At 43.5% G+C, this 19,043-nt stretch overlaps 1 protein-coding gene across 7 annotated transcripts in view; it reads left to right on the forward strand.

Annotated features, from left to right (window-relative positions):
* The first annotated feature begins 7,018 nt into the window (after positions 1 to 7,018).
* The window catches only part of SPTLC3 (serine palmitoyltransferase long chain base subunit 3), a 138,427-nt gene continuing 126,402 nt past the window's right edge, over positions 7,019 to 19,043 (forward strand). The window contains exons 1-3 of one of the 7 annotated variants that reach the window (XM_039531315.1): positions 7,019 to 7,065; positions 7,485 to 7,645; positions 16,802 to 16,964. In XM_039531315.1, coding sequence (XP_039387249.1) covers positions 16,854 to 16,964 — 111 coding nt within the window. In that variant the 5' untranslated portion in view covers positions 7,019 to 7,065; positions 7,485 to 7,645; positions 16,802 to 16,853. The other 6 variants (XM_039531313.1, XM_039531314.1, XM_039531316.1 and 3 more) reach the window with 6 other exon arrangements.

Below are 19,043 nucleotides of genomic sequence, written 5' to 3' on the forward strand. Positions count from 1 at the left end.
GTTAAGCCCTTGCTTAAGTATTTGCCAGATTTGGGGCCTTAAACCAAAATTTTCAAGACTAGTGACTGAGTTTGGGTGCCTCAGTTCTTGGGGGCCCAGTCTGACACTTTAAGGTGTCTCAAGCTGAGTGTCAAAATCAGTGGCCACTGTTGAAAATTTGGCTGCATATAAAGAAATGGCCTTTCCGTTTCCACCTAGCTACAATTAAATACAAAATGGAATATGGGGGTGGGGGGAAATCGCTTCCCATCGGCCTTCAAACAGTTTCCATCTGCAGAGTTAGTATAGAAAATAAATGCTCCACATAAGTACAGCCCGGAAAAATTAATACCTCGCCTCTCAAAATGACCAAAAACTTCATATTCCAACGAGATACCAAAACTAACTGAGGAGAACTAGTGATCCTGAAGTGTTATAACCAGCTTGTCCCACAGGCCGTTACTAAACCTTAAGCTTGCCATCGAGGCAGAGGAAACCAAGCGGGTCCAAGACATGCTGACACTTTTTCCCACTCAAATACAAATATTATCCTTTATCTATCCATATATACCTAGACAATGTCCAAACCAAGTAGTTCTGGTAAGGTAATAAGGTATTAAAATAATGTGACTCGTTTATCCATGTCATCAAAACTTTAAGATGAAGGATTGACTTAGTAACGCCTCTGGGATATACTTGGTATATTTCTAATATGTGCAATATTCTAATTTAAAACTTAAAATAATTATTAAATTCAAACAAACATATGGGCCCTCTACCCTATAGCTTAGTTCCGGTTACAGTATGGCAATCCATCATAGTTTACGACTCTGTAATGGTCTTCTCTATATTATGCTGCTTCCGTAGAGCCATCAAAACTCGGATGATCTACTAACAGGTTTCTTGGCCTTAGCGAAAAACAGACAATAGAATAGCTTAAATTAAAGATGTTTCTCCCATCACTTATACTTGATTTACACTGGTCTAACTTCACCGACATGAGTTGAATTATACAAATGTAATGATACTCCGTTACAATGTAAGCAAGAGGAGAATTAGGCCCTAGATATCCTCTAATGCAATGTCTACACAGACACCGCACAGTACACAGACACTGTGTACACCGACATAAGCCTTCTGCCTCTTGTGGAGGTGGAGTTATGATGTTAATATAGTAGAGAACTTACATCATTGGGAGCAAGGCTGCAGTGTGTACACTGACCTAATTAGGTCGATGTAAGTTGCCTTACGCGACCTAACTCTGTCGTGTACACCAAGCTTAAGAAGGAAAAATGTCCAAGAGTATTAAGTTGGTCATAGTATTTCCCTTTTCGGTACCTACACAGTTATGACAAAAACAAGATCCCTAATAAAAAAAACCTGCTGTCAAATAATGTGCTGCTGGAAATCATGGTCTGATAATACAACATTCAGGCACAGAGCAATATTTTGTTGTCTTGAGGCTCCAAGATGACTAGAACAGGGGTCAGGAACCTCTGGCACCCGGCTCGCCAGGGTAAGCACCCTGGCAGGCCGGGCCAGTTTGTTTACCTGCTGCGTCGGCAGGTTCGGCCGATCGCAGCTCCCACTGGCTGCCGTTCGCCGCTCCAGGCCAATGGGGGTGGCGGGAAGCTGCGACCAGCATATTCCTCGGCCCGCGCCACTTCCCAGAGCCCCCATTGGCCTGGGACGGGAAACCACGGCCAGTGGGAGCCACGATCAGCCGAACCTGCCGACGCAGCAGGTAAACAAACTGGCCTGGTCCACCAGGATGCTTACTCTGGCGAGCCGGGTGCCAGAGGATTTCCCACACCTGGATTAGAACCATCAGCAGTCCCTTGGTTCATTGACACTTCTCCATGCATCCACTGGTTTTGATGCCTCAGTGAAGTAGTGCATTTCCTTGTAACAATGGAACCCCTAGATCTGTCCAGGCAGGATGAGACCTTGAAATCAGGAATGTGACAAATACCCAGTTTGAATTGTTTTTCCCCCCACAAATCCACTCAGTAATGTCTGAAAGGCCAGTGTGTGCTAATTGTGAAGGTCCTAGGTGTACCAGTGCAAACACCTAGTGTAAATTGGCTGCATTGGTATAAATGATGACTTGCACCAGTGCAGCTTACCCTGCTTCCAAATTAATTATTTCCATTACAGTAGCACCTAGAGATCCCAGCCATGATCAGGGCCCCATTGTTCTAGGCACTGTTCAAACACAGAATAAATAAGGGCTTGGCTACACTTACAAATTTGCAGTGCTGCAGCAGGGTGTGAAAACACACCCTCTCCAGCGCTGCAAATTGCGGCGCTGCAAAGCGCCAGTGTGGTCAAAGCCCCAGCGCTGGGAGCGCGGCTCCCAGCGCTGTCCGTTATTCCCCACAGAGAGGTGGAGTACGGACAGCGCTGGGAGAGCTCTCTCCCAGCGCTGGCGCTTTGACTACACTTAGCGCTTCAAAGCGCTGCCGCGGCAGCACTTTGAAGTGCTAAGTGTAGCCACAGCCGAGAGAAAGGCCATGCCCTGATGAGCTTACAATTGAAATAGACAAGACAGCCACAGGGTTGGAGGAAAGGAACATAACATAAAAAAATGGATTCCACTACAAGTGGTCTGCAATTGACATAATTGCATCTGCTGCAAATGCAGCAATTTTTGAGCTTCTCTAAAGATGGGCTTTGAAAAAATATATCTCCCAAAAGTTAGTAAACCATTACACTAGTGAAACTGCGAGAAAACTTCCCCTCCTATCCCTAAAGTTAACAGTTACAAGAAACACACTCCATTTACATCACCAGCACTCAGTGCCTGATTTGCAATTTATAAGTGAACTGCAGATTAAGCAAAGTTCATCTCTCATTCAGATGTGATTGTTTTTTCTGACAGCTCCTCCCTTTTTGTGATTTTTACCTACAATCCCTTAAACAGCGATTTCTGAAGTGGGGACAGCCCCTCAGTTTCAAGCTATTGTACAATCAGTTCATGGAGAAGCTGTTGTGAGGGTCAAATGCGTCCCTAGCTTCGATGGAGTTGTACCAGGGATGCAGCTAGTCCTGAGTCAACATTTCTAGTAGATTGTTATACCTTTATATAAAAAGCTAACTGAATGTTAGGAACCATTAGGAAAGGGATAGATAATAAGATAGAAAATATCATAATGCCACTATATAAAATCCATGGAAGGTTATATCAAATGGGGTCCCACAAGGATCAGTTCTGGATTCGGTTCTTTTCAATATCTTCATCAATGATTTAGATAATGGCATAGAGAGTACACTTATAAATAGGGCTGTCAAGTGATTAAAAAAGTAATTGCAATTAATTGCGTGATTAAAAAAATTAATTATGATTAATCGCATTACTGTTAAACAATAATAGAATACCATTTATTTAAATATTTGTGGATGTTTTCTACATTTTCAAATATATTCATTTAAATTATAACACAGAATACAAAGTGTACAGTGCTCACTTTATATTTATTTTTATTACAAATATTTGCACTGTAAAAAACAAAAGAAATAATATATTTCAATTCACCTAACACAAGTACTGTAGTGCAATCTCTTTATCATGAAAGTTGAACTTACAAATGTAGAATTATGTACAAAAAATAACTGCATTCAAAAATAAAACAACATAAAGCTTTAGAACCTACAAGTCCGCTCAGTCCTACTTCAGCCAATCGCTCAGACAAACAAGTTTGATTACAATTTGCAGGAGATAATGCTGCCTACATCTTGTTTACAGTGTCACGTGAAAGTGAGAACAGGTGTTCACATGGAACTGTTGTCGTCAGCATTGCAAGATATTTACGTGCTAGATGCACTGAAGATTCACATGTCCCTTTATGCTTCAACCACCATTCCAGAAGACATGCATCCATGCTGATGACGGGTTCTGCTCAATAATGATCCAAAGCAGAGCAGACTGACGCATGTTCATTTTCATCATCTGCCTCAGATGCCACCAGCAGAAGGTTGATTTTATTTTTTGATGGTTCGCGTTCTGTAGTTTCCGCATCGGAGTATTGCTTTTTTAAGATTTCTGTGCAGGTGACTGGAATAAATGACCTATTAAGGTCCCTTCCAGTCCTATGATTCTATGGTACATCCACACCTTGAATATTGCATGCAGTTCAGGTCTCCCATCTCAAAAAAATATATACAGTATTGGAATTGGAAAAGTTACAGAGAAGGACAACAAATAGGATTACGTGTATGGAACAGCTTCCATATGAGGAGAGATTAAAATGACTGGGACTTTTCAGCTTGGAGAAGAGACGACTAAAGGGGGATAAGACAGAGTTCTATAAAATCAGGAATGGTGTGGAGAAAGTGAATAAGGAAGTGTTATTTACTCCTTCACATAATACAAGAACCAGGGGTCAGCCAATGAAATTAATAGGCAGCAGATGTAAAACAAACAAAAGGAAGTACTTCTTCACACAACACACAGTCAACCTGTGGAACTGATTGCCAGGGGATGTTGTGAACACCAAAACTATTATGTGGTTAAAAAAATATTTAGATAAGATTATGGTGTACAGGTCTGTTGGCACCAGGGAGCTACTACCCCTGAATGGATCTTTAATGGCTCCCACTGGAGTAGATTACTGTCAAACTAGTGGAAAAGGTCCACAGTAATTAACTTGCCTACACTGCAGTTTATTTGAGAAGGAATTACACAAGCAGTAAAGGGTTACATTAAGCACATAACTCCTATGTTAGACATTAAGAACTATATATTAAGAGCGATACATTCCTCTTACCACAAGCCTCTCTTTCACAAACATACGCCCTGTGCTAGCCTCACACAGTTCCTGCTTGGCAAACAGAGAAGGTGGTTACCAATCTCTCTATGGACTTCTCTCTCCCAGGTCTCTCCCCTCTCCCCTCCTCTGTCTCTCTCTTTTCTCGGCAAAGCTCGACTGCCTGGAAAAACCCTGGGTAACAGTCCTTACTAAGTCCACGAAGCAGCTTTTTTGGCTACTCTGTCTAGCAGCATTGCTTCTTCAAGCATTAATTAAGGAATCTCCCCAACAGTAATTGAATTTGCTTGATTTTTATACTCTTTTTCCTAAAGGAGTCACATGTCTTAAAGGCATGCCCAGTGGGTGTATGGCTACTAATTTTTACCTAATTAATACTTTAGGAGGAGACTGCAGAGTGGTGCCAGTTGAACATTATCCCACATTCACTCCCTTGTCAATCATTCACTTCAGCCCCCTGTGTGACGTCCTTCAACAGGGCTGAGATGCCTCGGTCAGCCCATGATCCACTCAGGATGTTCTACACGTGTTGTTTGCTTTCAAGTGGACATATCTGCTGACTCAAAGATCTGTATTGATCATACATGCGGCATGGAGCCAGTCAGTTTCACCTCTGGCATCTGCCAGATGCTAAGAGAGGGATTCTGCTCCCAGAATCCTCTTTCTCAGTTCAGTCATGTCAAGCCATGTTCTCACACCATTCATTCAGTACCGCCACACCAATTTGGCACCATCCCAACAAGGTCCATCAATGGCTATTAGCCAAGATGGTCAGGGATGCAACCTCATGATCTGGTTGGCCCTGAGCCTCTGACTGCCAGATGCTGGGACTGGACAACAGGGGATGGATCACACAATGACGGCCCTGTTCTGTTCATTCCCTTTAAAGCATCTAGCATTGGTCTCTGTCAGAGGACAGGACACTGGGCTGGATGAACCATTGGTCTGAGACAGTATGGCCGTTTTTATGGTCTCTGGACACAATGGTAAAAAAAGACCTGCACTGTTGGACTGATTCTCCCCTACCTTGTGTAGCCATTTACTCTGTGCATTGGGGGTGTAAAACACTGACAAATGCTACGTTTCTACTCACTCACACCAAAAGTAACATTTTATATCCTCCTTGCATGGGTATGAATAGCTACACAAGGTGCAGGGCAGTGGAGAATCAGACCCTTTATATACACTACTGCCTTGCTGTCAGCTTGAACCCAGTAACTGGCCATCCGTCTCTCACTTCTCCACTGTAGAGTTAGGTGTTTTTGATGTATTAGCTAAGGCTTGATCCATTTTGAATTCTCAAGCCCTCTCCGGATGATCTAGCTGGGTATTTAGTAGTTGCCAGAGCTCAGTGATTGGGTGGTAGTAGAGTGTGTGGGTATGCAGGATGCATGTGGGTCAAAACGAAAATGGTACATTCCTTTGCACTGCTAGCTCACAAAATCTGGGCCCATCCTGTTGGCAGGTGAGCGAGAGGGAAATCAGATATAAAGAGGAGACTGATAATAAAGCAATACTGGTGAAACTCAGGCAGAGAGTGTGAAAATTCAAGTCCCTGCCTGCTTTGCAGTATTTCCCAATGAGCTGCCCCTAGGCCACCCACTGAAGTGAGAGAGAAGTTATGAGGAGTATTAAACATCAGAGCTTGTATCTGTTCTAGGTTAACTAAGGTCATATTACTTGGGGACAAGGGGAGCTTTTTATTGTGTTGCAGCTGAGCACACAAATGCAAAATCTCCTATTTTCTCTGTGAGATCCTTCCTTTATGCACCACTGCTGTGACCTGCCATAACAGGATGACATCATGCCTGCTCCTTGCTGAATGTGCCTGGGAACAGGTTAATAGTGTCCCACTCCTTTGATAAAAATCAGCAAATCTGCCTAAGCTGCTGCTGTTTGAAGTAGCAGGAAGTTCTGGGGCCCAGTTGGGAATGTAGTCAAATTCTTGCTCCACCCCAGCTGGATCTGTTTGAGCTGCAGATAATTGTATTGGACACTGCAGATTTTCCCAGTAGATTGGCATGAATGAATTAGCTAAATGTGGCTCCCAGAGGAAATTCATTGCCGATCAACAGCCCACAATCACATTTCCACCTGTATGTATAGTGTTAGCAGCCTCTTCTACCCCCTTGCACTTTGCATAGTCCTTTACCACTCTGCAAAGCAGGTGGAAAACACTACTGCTCTGACGTGGCTGCAGCTGTAATCTTGCCTTTATAGGGTGTGAGCACATGCCCAAAACATGCAGCTCTGCCAAGTGGCACTCACTGGGCGTGACAGACATGTTTAGAGGGCTCTGCTCATATCCAGCAGGGACTGAGTGGGCGTTTTCCTGCAATTGCTCCACCCAGTCATTAGCATTTGCTGTGGCTCCAGATATGAAAAGAGCTCTCTCTCTCTCTCTTCTCAGCTGTCTACCATTCCCCCTGCTGGGTCACAGTCAGCATAGACAGAGCAGATGGTGTGGGAGAGGGAAGGAGGCAGAAGCTGCCCACCACCTCAGTCACAGCTCTCTGCCAGCAGGGCAGATGGGAGATGGGGACAGGGACTGAATTGGGGGCGGGGATAGGGGATGCAGCTGGGGGTTAGAATATGGATGGCAGTATGGAGAGAAGGGTGAAGCCCCCACATCTCACACACACTCAAAACAGCCTCCCCCTCTGCTGCTCCAGCCTTCCCCCTCCCTAGCAGTCTCCTCCCCAAAACTTATTCTGGTAACCCCCATCTCTTTCCCCCCAGGTCCTACCCCCAACTATCCTTTGCACCCCTAAGCTGATTTCCCTCCACCACTGAGGGGTGCAAGGATTAATGGCCTGCCTCACCCTGCCCCCACTGCTGGGGGACACGGTGTGAGCTGCGAGGGGATTCACTGAGAGGAAGTTGTGTAGAGCTGCTCTGAGGTAAGCAGTATTGATGCTGATTTAGTGCTGCCACTGCATTAGAGAAAACCCAATGGGTCATTGGGTATTGAGATGGAGGTAGAGTTGCCAACCCTCCCAGTTTCGGGCTCAATCTCCCCGAGGCTACTGCAGCCAAATTGGGAGATTTTAGGCCACTACAAGTCTGGTGGTGCAGTGGGGTTAAGGCAGGCTGCCTGCCTGCCCTGGCCCCACGCTGCTCCCAGAAGCAGCCAGCACATCCCTGCAGCCCTGGGGTGGGGAGGGGCGCAAGGGTCTCCACATGCTGCCTGTGCCCCAAGCGCTGACTCCACAGCTCCCATTGGCCGGGAACTGCAGCCAATGGGAGCTGCGGGGCAGTGCCTGCAGGCAAGGGCAGTACACAGAGACCCCTGCCCTGCGTACCTCAGGCAGCTCCTGATTGGTGGTGTAGCAGGGCTAAGGCAGGCTCTGCCCCTGCAGCTCCCATTGGCCACAGTTCCCGGCCAATGGGAGCTGCCGAGTCGGTGCTTGGGGCATGGGCAGCATGCGGAGACCCCTGCCCCCCACCAGGGACCACAGAGATGTGCTGGTTGCTTCCGGAATGGCGCAGGGCTGGGGCCAAAGCAGGCAGGGATCTTGTCTTAACCCTGCTGCGCTGCTCACCAGGAACCACCTGAGGTAAGCACTGCTTGGCTAAAGCCTGCACCCCACATCCCCTCTCACACCTGAGTCCCCTCCAGCACCCAAACTCCCTCCTAGAGCTTGTACCCAGCACCCACTCCTGTACCCCACCCCTCTGCCCCAGGCTTAGCCCAGAGCCCTCCCATACTGCAAACCCCTCGGCCCCAGCTCAGAGACTGCACCCCAACCCCCTGCCCCAGCCAGGTGAAAGTGAGTGAGGGTGGGGGGAAAATAAGCAATGGAGGGAGGGGGGTAGGACCTCGGAGAAGGGGCAGGACAGGGGGTGGGGCAAGGGTGTTTGGGTTTGTGTGATTAGATAGTTGGCAACCCTAGATGGAGGGCCAAATTTTCCACAGTGCTGCCCTCCCATGGCCCACCAACCTGGGTCCTTCAGGAGCAATGCTGCCAATGGCTCTCCCACCACACCTGCCCCCTTCTCTGAGTACAGTTCTTTAGTCACCTTTCTAATAACTTTGCAAGATTCTTATGCTAGGTCCTTCTTCACTGGGCCACCTCAGACAGACAGGCTCATGCCTGGCATTTTGTGAGGCTTTGGAGAGCTTAATGTCCTTTTTCCAACACGTCATCCTGCAAGGACTGTGGGACTACAGTGTGAGTGCTATAGGTAATCAGGCTGCAGTTTCAGAGAGTACCCTACATTTCACAAAAGTAACAAACTGGCTGTTGGCCTGCTGATAAGTTACTAGGCCAATCATGTCTTGTAGATTTGGTTATGGTTTGCAGCTCTGTACCAATGTTAGTGGCTATTTAATCAGTTCTAATTTCTGTCATAAGCTGGTAAGCACTGTGTGCTATGGCTAGGCAGCTGGCATGCTGCAATTACTGCTTCTTAAACTAATTGTGATTATTATCTTGTCTGTCCCCTATATATTTGCTTTGTTGCATCTACCCATTGCCTCTTGTCATGCTAAAACATTAGGATTTCTGGGTCAGGGACTGTTTTTGTTATGTGTGTGCCTATCAACTAATACAATGGGGCCCAATTCCCTGACTGAGGCCTCTAAGCAGTTCTGCAGTATAAACAATAAATAACCACATGTGATTTGATAGCAGGCCACACCACTGGGGAATTTGAGTGGCCAAGTGCAGGGCTGGCTCCTGGTTTTCTCCTACCTAAGCGGCGCAAAAAAATAAAATAAAATAAAAGCCGTGACAGCGCAATCGTGCTGCTTCACTCTTCAACGGCAATTCAGCGGTGGGTCCTTCGCTCCGAGAGGGAGCGAGGGACCCGCTGCCGAAGACCTGGACCTGCCGCCCCAATAGCGTCCGGAATGCCACCCGTTGGTATTGGCCACCCCAAGCACCTGCTTCTTTAGCTAGTGCCTGGAGCCAGCCCTGGCCAAGTGAGGCATAGTCAGCAACTGATTTAAACCTCATCTGATGCACAAGCAACTTTTGACATTTAAGTGGGGGGAAGGATAGCTCAGTGGTCTGGCCTGCTAAACCCAGCATTGTGAGCTCAATCCTAGAGGGGGCCATTTGAAGCAAAAATCTGTCTGGGGATTGGTCCTGCTTTGAGCAGGGGATTGGACTAGATGACCTCCTAGAGGTCCCTTCCAACTCTCATATTCTATGAAATAAGTGGCAGCTTGAGCTTGATTCTCCCTTTTGTGGCACACTGGTGTCAAATTGCTATCTCCAATGAAACCAGTCTAAAACTGGTTTAGTGCAGAATTAGGCCAACTGTTCAGGTCTTTACTGGTTGTTAATGGTGTGACTGGTTTGCATCTGATAAAAGTTTGAAATTGTCAGGACCCTGCAACTATCTTGTGATCTGCTAGTGTGCCCAAATGTCTATCACACAGAGGAACAGCATCATTTCCAATACACAAAAAATGCCTCTCTTCAAAAAGGTAGTGGCCCTCACTCTTCCACCTTTATCATCACATGCCCTGAGCACTGTAACATACATTCTTCTCCACTTATATTTAGTGTGATTGCAAATGGGAACCTGGAAAAGTGCTAGTTCCACTCAGGCTCCTCCTCAGGCTTATCAACGTGAAAATCTTATGGCAGGTTTAACTTTGTTGGGTTTTTTTCTTATCTTAGTTCAATATGAGTCAGCATGTGGCAATGGTACAGGATCACAGAAAAAGTAACTTTCTTCTAATGCCTAACAGAAAACTTTACTAAAACAAATCCCTAAAACTAGTTTTTCTGTCTGCTTCACAATAGAGCTTCTCCCTAATAATAATACCACCTAACTCTTATACAGTGCTTTTCATCAGTGGATCTCAAAGCACTTTATAATGGCGTTAAAGTGTTGTTATCCCCATTTCACAGATGAGGAAACTGAGGGACAGAGTAGGGGTCGGGGAAAGTGGATTGCCCAAAGTCAGCCAGCAGTCTAGTGGCAGAGTTAGGAATGGAACCCAAGTTCCTAGAGTTGCACAGCTCTATCTACTAGGCCATGCTGCTATCTTCCTGCCTGCCTTTCTGCAACAAATTATAGTACACGCATCCTCACAATTGTGATTTGTATCTATATACAAAATAGTTTATGCTGGGCAGCTGACCATATTCTTCCCTTGTCAGCAGCCTCGCCCCGGCTCCTTCAATCACTTACGCGTGTGCTTAACTTTACTACTGTACCATGAGTGCTATTCATACTAGTAAAGATAAGAATCTGTGTAAGGGTAAAACAAAGGCAAAACAAAAAACCCTGCAGCAGCTAGTCACAGAGCCTGGGTCAACTGACTTAGACTCAGGCTGTGGGGCTAAACAGAACAGTGTAGATGTTTGGGTTTGGGCTGGAGCCTGGGCTCCAAGACCCTCTCTGCTCACCGGGTTTCAGAGCCCAGATTCCAGCCCGAGCCCAACATGTCTACATTGCTATCTTGAGCCCCACGAGCCCAGGTCAGATGACTTGGGCTCTTGTCACTGCTCTGAGTCTTTTTTTGCTGTGTAGACATACCCTTAGTGTTTGCAGGACTGGGTCCCTAGATTGTGACCAGGTCATTAATCCTGCTATATTGCATTGTAGATTAGTACCCATTGGCAGTGCATATGTGACCAGTCTACCAAGTCCTTTATCCCATTTCTCTGTGTAATGGGCCATTTCAGAGGGCTTTGCCCCGGGTGATAGTGGTGTTGATAGTGCATATCTTCTGGGCACTATATCCCCTGCTCAGGAAGTGTTGAGGCAGGACAGCCATCCAGATTTTTTTTTTTCATAGATTCATATGGTGATAGATTTCAAGGTCAGAAGGGACCACTGTGATCAGCTGGTGTGACTCATGTATAACTCAGGCCATAGAACTTCCCCAGGATAATTCCTAAAGCAGATCTTTTAGAAAAACATCCAGTCTTGATTTTAAAATTGTCTAAGATGGAGAATCCAGTTGTTCCAATGGTTAATTATCCGCCCCGTAAAAAATATAGGCCTTATTTACAATCTGAATTTGTCTAGCTTCAACTTCCAGCCATTGGATCATGTTATATATCTCTCTGCCAGACTGAAGAGCCCATTATTAATGATTTGCCATGTAGGCACTTATACACTGTAATCAAGTCGCTCCTTAACCTTCTCTGTGTTAAGTTAAATAGGCTGAACACTTTGAGTCTATCACCATAAGGCATGTTTTCTAATCCTCTAATCAGTCATGGGGCTCTTTTCTGACCCCTCTCCAATTTATCAACATCCTTCATGAATTGTTGACACCAGAACTGGAGACAGTATTCCCGCAAAAGTCACACCAATGCCAAATACTGGGGTTAAATAACCTCTCTACTCCTACTCAAGATTCCTCTATTTATGCATCCCAGGTTCACATTATCTCCTTTGGCCACAGCATCACATTGGGAGCTCGTGTTCAGCTAAATATCCACTCCAACCCCCATATCTTTTTCAGAGCCACTGCTTCCCAGGATAGAGTCCCCCCGCAGGTGCTGATTTTCCAAAGTGCTGGGGGGTACTCAACCTCCGGCTCTGCCCCAGGTCCTGCCTCCACTCCACCCTTTCCCCCATGTTTTATTCCAAGTAATTGATACAAATGTTAAATAGCATAGGGCCAAGACCCAGTCCCTCTAGTACCCCCACTGGAAACATTCCTGCTTGATGACAATTCTCCATTTACAGTTACATTTTGAAACCTATCAGTTAGCCTGTTTTTAGTCCATTTAATGTGTGCCATGTTCATTTTACAGCATTCCAGGTTTTTTTAATCCAAATATTGTGTGGTACCAAGTCAAAACCCTTAAAGGAGTCTATTATATCAACACTATTATCTTTATCAATCAAACTTGTAATTTCGTCAAAGATATCTAGTTAGTTTGATAGGACCTAGTTTCTATAAGCCCATGCTGACTTGCATTAAGTACTTTAAATTCTGTATTAGTCGAGTCCCAGATCAGCTGCTCCAATATCTTGCCCAGGATCAATGTCAGGCTGACAGGCCTATAATTACTCAGACTATCCCATTCACTCTTTTTAAAAATTGGCACAACATTAGGTTTTTTCCACTCTTTGTGAACTTTCCCAGTGCTCCAAGACTTATTGAAAATGAATGTTAAGAATTCAGCAAGCTCCTCAGCAAACTCTTTTAAAACTCTTGGATGCAAGTTATCTGGACCTGCTAATTTAAAAATGTCTAACTTTAGTAGCTTCTGTTTAACATCTTCCAGAGATACTAGTGGAATGGAAATATTGTTAGCATGATGAGACTATATCATCTCTTCTTCCCCAAACACAGAACAGAAATATTTATTGAACAGTCTGCCTTTTCTCAGAATTATTCACTGGTGCAAACACAGTTAGGAAGCGTAATAGACATGACTGCACAAGCATGATTGATACATGATTTTGTTGCAGAAAAAAACCTTCAACATGGATTCCACCATGTCTGTTGTAACCAGGTAACATTGACCTGAACAGAGTTGCATCAGGGATGAATTTGCCTATAATATAGATGGCCCTCAAAAGATATCTGTTTTGTGAACTCCCAAGTTTTAGGTTTTGTTTGAGTCTGAGAGGGTGGGTTGAGAGGACAGGAGTTAGCCTGGGCAGGATGGCCTTTCTCTCATGCCTTTTTAAAATTGTTAGGTAAGATGATTATACGCATGGGGCCTTTTAATTTCATATTGATTGTTCATGAGCTCAGAGAGATGTTGATAGACACATTGGAAAGTAAAAATACTATAGGGAGTGTGTTTATTTTTTTTACTCACTTGAGAAGTGACAGGCAATCCAGGGCCCATTTTGAGGTCCCCAAATGGGTAACAAATAGGGACTAGGCCCAGGTCCTCAGAGGTTGATTTCAATAGAAGTTAGGAGCCTAAACACCTTTGAGAGTCTGGGCCCTACAACTCAGGACTAAAGGTGGAGTTTAGAGTCAAGGGCAGATTCATCCCTCCCACGGGGAATGGATGAGAGAGAGAATGAACCATATGTGGCAGATGTTAATCATGTTACTTAATACCCTACATCTGAGAAACTACAGTGAGGAGGGGAGAATAAGATCCTTTATAGAGCAGAGGGGGAGGGATAGCTCAGTGGTTTGAGTATTGGCCTGCTAAACCCAGGGTGGTGAGTTCAATCTTTGAGGGGGCCACTTAGGGATCTGGGGCAAAAATCAGTACTTGGTCCTGCTAGTGAAAGCAGAGGGCTGGACTTGATGACCTTTCAAGGTCCCTTCCAGATCTAGGCAATAGGTATATCTCCTATTATTATATAGACTAGCATATACAAACTCAGATATACTAGAATCACTGACTTTCTGCTACTAAGACGTGTCCAAAGATGGTACAGTTTCCTGCCATGGGGTGGTCAGTCAGTCTCAAAGAGCACAAAGCATATTTTCCAGGAGACTGGGGTTCACTGAGAAACCATAGGAATAAGTCCAATATGGAGAATGCTCAGCATGCCTTTCTTTTAGGTAGGTGCGCTAGGAACAGAAAGAACAGATATAATTCATTCTTGTCATCCTTAATTTTGTAAGGATTCTATTGGTGATGCAAGAAAACCACAGGATACCACTAACTATTACTGGACATTCACCCCACCTACTTCCTGGCTGTCCTTACCTGGATCTTCCCCCAAGTTCCAATCACTTACTATAACTGATTATTAGCCTATTACTGCACACTAACAATAACTAGCCCATCATACAGTCACCCTGCTGATTGGCTTAATGGAGTCTATCAGAGACTGTGATTCATACAAAAATAAGGCAGTGTTGTCTAGTAGGCTGAGCAAGAGACAAAGGCCAGGAACTCCTGAATTCTAATCCTCACACTGACTCACTGTGTGATTACATTTTCCAGTTTTTAATAACCCGTGTCATTGTTTTGGTTTCTCCATAACTGTGAGTGGTTCTGTTGTCTTCAGCAAAGGCTGTTACCATCTTTCTGATACTGAGGATGTAGGTCAAAGGTTACTCGCAAAGGAAGACAAAATCAGGCATCAAGCTTGTGTAGAAGTGGATTTGGTGGATTGGTGGCATCGTGTGTTGTTTGTTTTGCTGCTTTCTGATAAATTAAAGGCCCGGAAGGGTTTTTTATCTTTGTACAGCTCTTGAATACCCTGGAAGACTTTATGGACAATTGGAGAAGAAGGGGGATTCTGACATACCAAGGAAGTAGAACCTGTTTCACTGAAGAGGGAAATGAGTTTTAGGGAAATTACAAAATTTAGGAATTTACAAAAACCAAACAACAATTTAAGACTCTTGGGAGAAAAATTTTCTTTATAAACAATTCAACACCCCTCCCTATCAATCAATTCAAAGCTTAAAAATAAACAAACTCTACACGCACATTTTCTGAGTCCTCCAAAACACTCTTCAAATAAGGGAAGACATAATTTGACATTCCTGATACTTCTAAAGGAAAAAAACACCTTTCAGGCCTTACATACATATTTTGAGGAAACAAAAGAGGTTTCAGCCTCTTCAAATCATTTTCCTTTGCAAGTCATGAAGAAGAGAGAGAGAAAGAGAGGAAACACAGTTTAATATTTTAGTACATGACCCTGGCAACAGATTTCAGAATTGGCAAAAAAAATTTATACTTCAGATTTTAAATCTGGTTAATTCAGCATTTAAATATTGATAATGCAGTTTATGATAACTTGAAAGTTTCCTGTATTTGCTTTGGAGTCAAATAGTGAGTTTTATTTTCTGTATTGTAACCTATAGGTTGCTGTCAAGAGAGCAGCTTTCTTTTCCACTGTTTCTTTTATTTAAACATTTCACATATTTTTACCGATTAAAGCCTCAATCCTTCTTTTCTTTGAAATGTAGATTATATAGAAGTTTTCCTTTAATCAGAAAAATTAAAGTTGTAGTTTTAGTTATTAGAACATAGATACTATAAAGATCTCCACTTCCTATAAATCAAATAGATAAGTGATGTCAAATCAGAAAAAGCATCCTGAAAATCTATTTGTCTGTAAAATCTACAGGGCCCTGATTCTGCAAAGACACATGCTTAACATTAAGCACGAGTGTTTCCTTTAAAGTCAAAGGGCCCCAATCCTACAAGCATGCACATAGGTAGTCCCATTTACTACTTACATGCATAAATGTTTTGGGGCTTAAAGTTTAAAAATAAGACCCACTCAAACCTACCCGTAACAAATTTTTTAACATTTCTCATCATTTGAATTGCATAGCAATCTGTTTAATCCTATTGTTAACAAAGCTAAAGCAATTGAGACCTATGCTCTCACTGCAGCATAATAATGGTCTGTACCAGAAAGATCTCACCAAATGGAAGTTTTTCCTGAATAAACACTATGGACTTGTATCAGGATATCTTGGTAAAGAAGATATTTTAAAAAAAAAGTATTCTGCTGAAGGTGGAATGGAAGTGCTACATTCTAATAAAGGCCCGAATATGCAAACACTTTGCATGTGCTTATCTTTACTAATGTAAGTAGTCCCCTTGTTAGCACAAGTGTTTATAGTCTCGAGGCCAAAAATATCTGCTAATTTTGGCTACTGGGACTATTTCAATACTAATTGTGGCTGACATCAAGATTTGCATAAGTTTAAAATATATAATTTTCCTTTAGAAAGTCTTACTGCCTTCTTATTATTTTTAAATTTTAAACTTTCAACCTTTTTCTCCGCAAAGCAGGATAGTCTGTCACTTCTCTGAGTGTTATCAAGGGACAAAAGTTTGGTACTGGGAAATATTTAGGAAGCAGTGTATCTTTAAGCGTCTCCACCTTGGAATCCACCCACTTCTTTCTAGCTGCAATAATCTTGTTGACTCACTCACATAGGTGCTGTGTTCATACAGTAACCGGCATGAGCTGTACCTTCGTAGTTTTTAAAAGCAGACCTGTTACCATGTACTTGCCATTCTACCTCACTGGGGCTGAAGCTGTATAAAGGTGACAGTTTGGTTTTAGTTTCTAAGATCTTGTAAAAAGATAGTCCCTCCTCTCTTCCTGGAAAAGCCAGACAGACCAGTTGGATACCTTTCAGGCCTCAACTCAGAACTTTATTTGTTCATCCCTCTGCCTTTTTAAAGTAGAAAGACCGGAGACACTCTTAAGAACTGAGAATCGTATTGATTTAAACAAATGGCTAATCCCAGTGCTGTCAGCAATGGACATCTACATTGTCATCAGAAACGGAATAACCTCTTAAAAAGTGGAATCTATAAGAAAAATGGAATTGCTAAAGAAATTCAGGTAAGATTTAACTAATCACTTACTGAATTGCTCTGAAATCGTTTAGATTAACAGTTACAAATGTATTTAATAAACTAGCTTTGTAATAATCTGTCTTCCTTTTTTATTTAATGGATGGTACAGTATTGGCTTTTTCTGATAAGTTTTACCTACATGGGACCTGATCCTGCATTCTTTGCATCACTGGCTTAAGTCAATGAGTGTTATGGGTGCTCAAGGAATATACAGTGGAGCCTTTGATCTAAGTAGACTTTGGTATTTCATATCAAAAATAGAGAAACCAGACACACTTTAGAGTTGTGGTTCCCTAAAGCTTTCCTACTCAAAGTGCTGATACTGGTTTCAAAACGTGTTTTATCCTCTTAGAAAGTTTGTGTGAAGTGTTTTTATTATGATTTGACGCTGCCCACGTGTGACTTGGAAATAAGGAAGGAAAAATGAGGAAGGAGAGAAGTTTTTTTTGTTGTTGTTGTAGCTTGATTTTCCTGGTGATTATACTGTTGCGTGCCTTGCATTGTGTCTGGTTTATCAAGGCATGCGTAACAGGCTTAACAATTGATCTCTTTTTATTTACACTAATTTTACAGTGTTAGTAGTACTTAAAAATCAGATTAATCTACAGACCACTCTTTCAAGGTGTTGGCGTCTGACCTGCCTCTTTGAAACCACAGCCTTTCATTTGCATGAATGCCTCACTACAGCTAATGAGAGGTGCGTGGTTTTCCCCATATGGTACATCAAAACCACAGGTGTTCTCTTGTTAAACAGGTTGTATGGACTACATTTTAAAAGATGTAGGTAGGTGAAGCCTATCATTATCATCAATGTGTTGGATCTTCAAACCAAAGTTGTGCTGGCTTTGAGAATATATTGATGGCGACATAATTTTTGAGCTAAAGTTTCAGTTGGGAATAGAAAAAGTATAAGAGCTAAATTTTGTGCTTTGGGAAGCGGAGCAGTAAGCAACACTATCTTGTGCCTGAGTGCCTACCTGACATATTTTTTCTAATTTGGCCTATGCCTAAAGCTTTAGGCAATGACTGTAGCTCTTTGACTTGCCAGGCTTAAATGCATTAAAGTCAAGAAACTTCTGACTTAATTCTTTTCATAATGAGAAGCTCACGCATTTACCACCCTCACTAAGGTGGGTAAGGACACACTCAACGTAAAAGTTAGTGGTTGCTGGCCCCAGGAGTCTCCAGTGTGAGTGGCTCTTGGCTGCTGGCCCAACCCCATTGTGGAAGGGAAGAAAACTTGTGCAGTGACAGGGAAAACCGTGTCTTGGGATTTGCTCCTGTAAACCAAATGTGAACTTCGGTGGCATCGTTTTAAAAATTAAAAATATTTCCATTTGTAATATATGAAATCTATACTTTCAGCGCTGGTAGCAAATTCTTAGGCATGCATCTCACCCTCCAGAAATAGTTTAGTGGCTGGACAAAGAATGAGAAATTGTTACAGTAGCAAATTCAGAGGTGTGAAAAGCTTTGCCACCTATTAATAAATAGGAATATAGCCAGAAAAACAAAATAATATGTGTTCGGGGGTGAGCGGTGAGAAAACAATGACTGGAGCATGGGGGGAAGGTTACTTGATGCACCTATAAAAGTTGGGAATTATTACCCTTAAACAGCAAATCAGTGGAGGAAAGGTGGGGTATTATCAATCATTTTGCTGTGGAGGGGATTTGGAGGGTGCAGGGTGTTTTATTGGGTGGATTCAGTTGATGGAAGGCTGCAGCTGGTTCTGCCTTTTGGTTTCCATGGTCTCCTGCTTCTTGTGCTGTTGGACCTCGCAGTTGTTGCAGCCCTCCGTCCATGTCCTGGGACAACATGGCCACCCACCGCACAAATGCCTCATTGTCCTGCTTCAGATGAATCTGCCCCTTCCCTGATGGGGTGGGGCACCAGTCTACAAACGACCAATCAGGTAGATCGCTGAGGCACGCATAGCCTTCCAAGCTGGGGTCAAGTCCCTGTTGGATTTTCCATTACTCCACCACTTGGTTGGCGACTCCTCAGTGAATGTGTCCGGGGTCTCCTAAATTCCAGTCCCATGCCCTATTATCTGTCTGTCCTA

The sequence above is a fragment of the Mauremys reevesii genome, linkage group 3 (assembly GCF_016161935.1).
Source record: "Mauremys reevesii isolate NIE-2019 linkage group 3, ASM1616193v1, whole genome shotgun sequence".
NCBI classification, from domain to species: domain Eukaryota; kingdom Metazoa; phylum Chordata; order Testudines; family Geoemydidae; genus Mauremys; species Mauremys reevesii.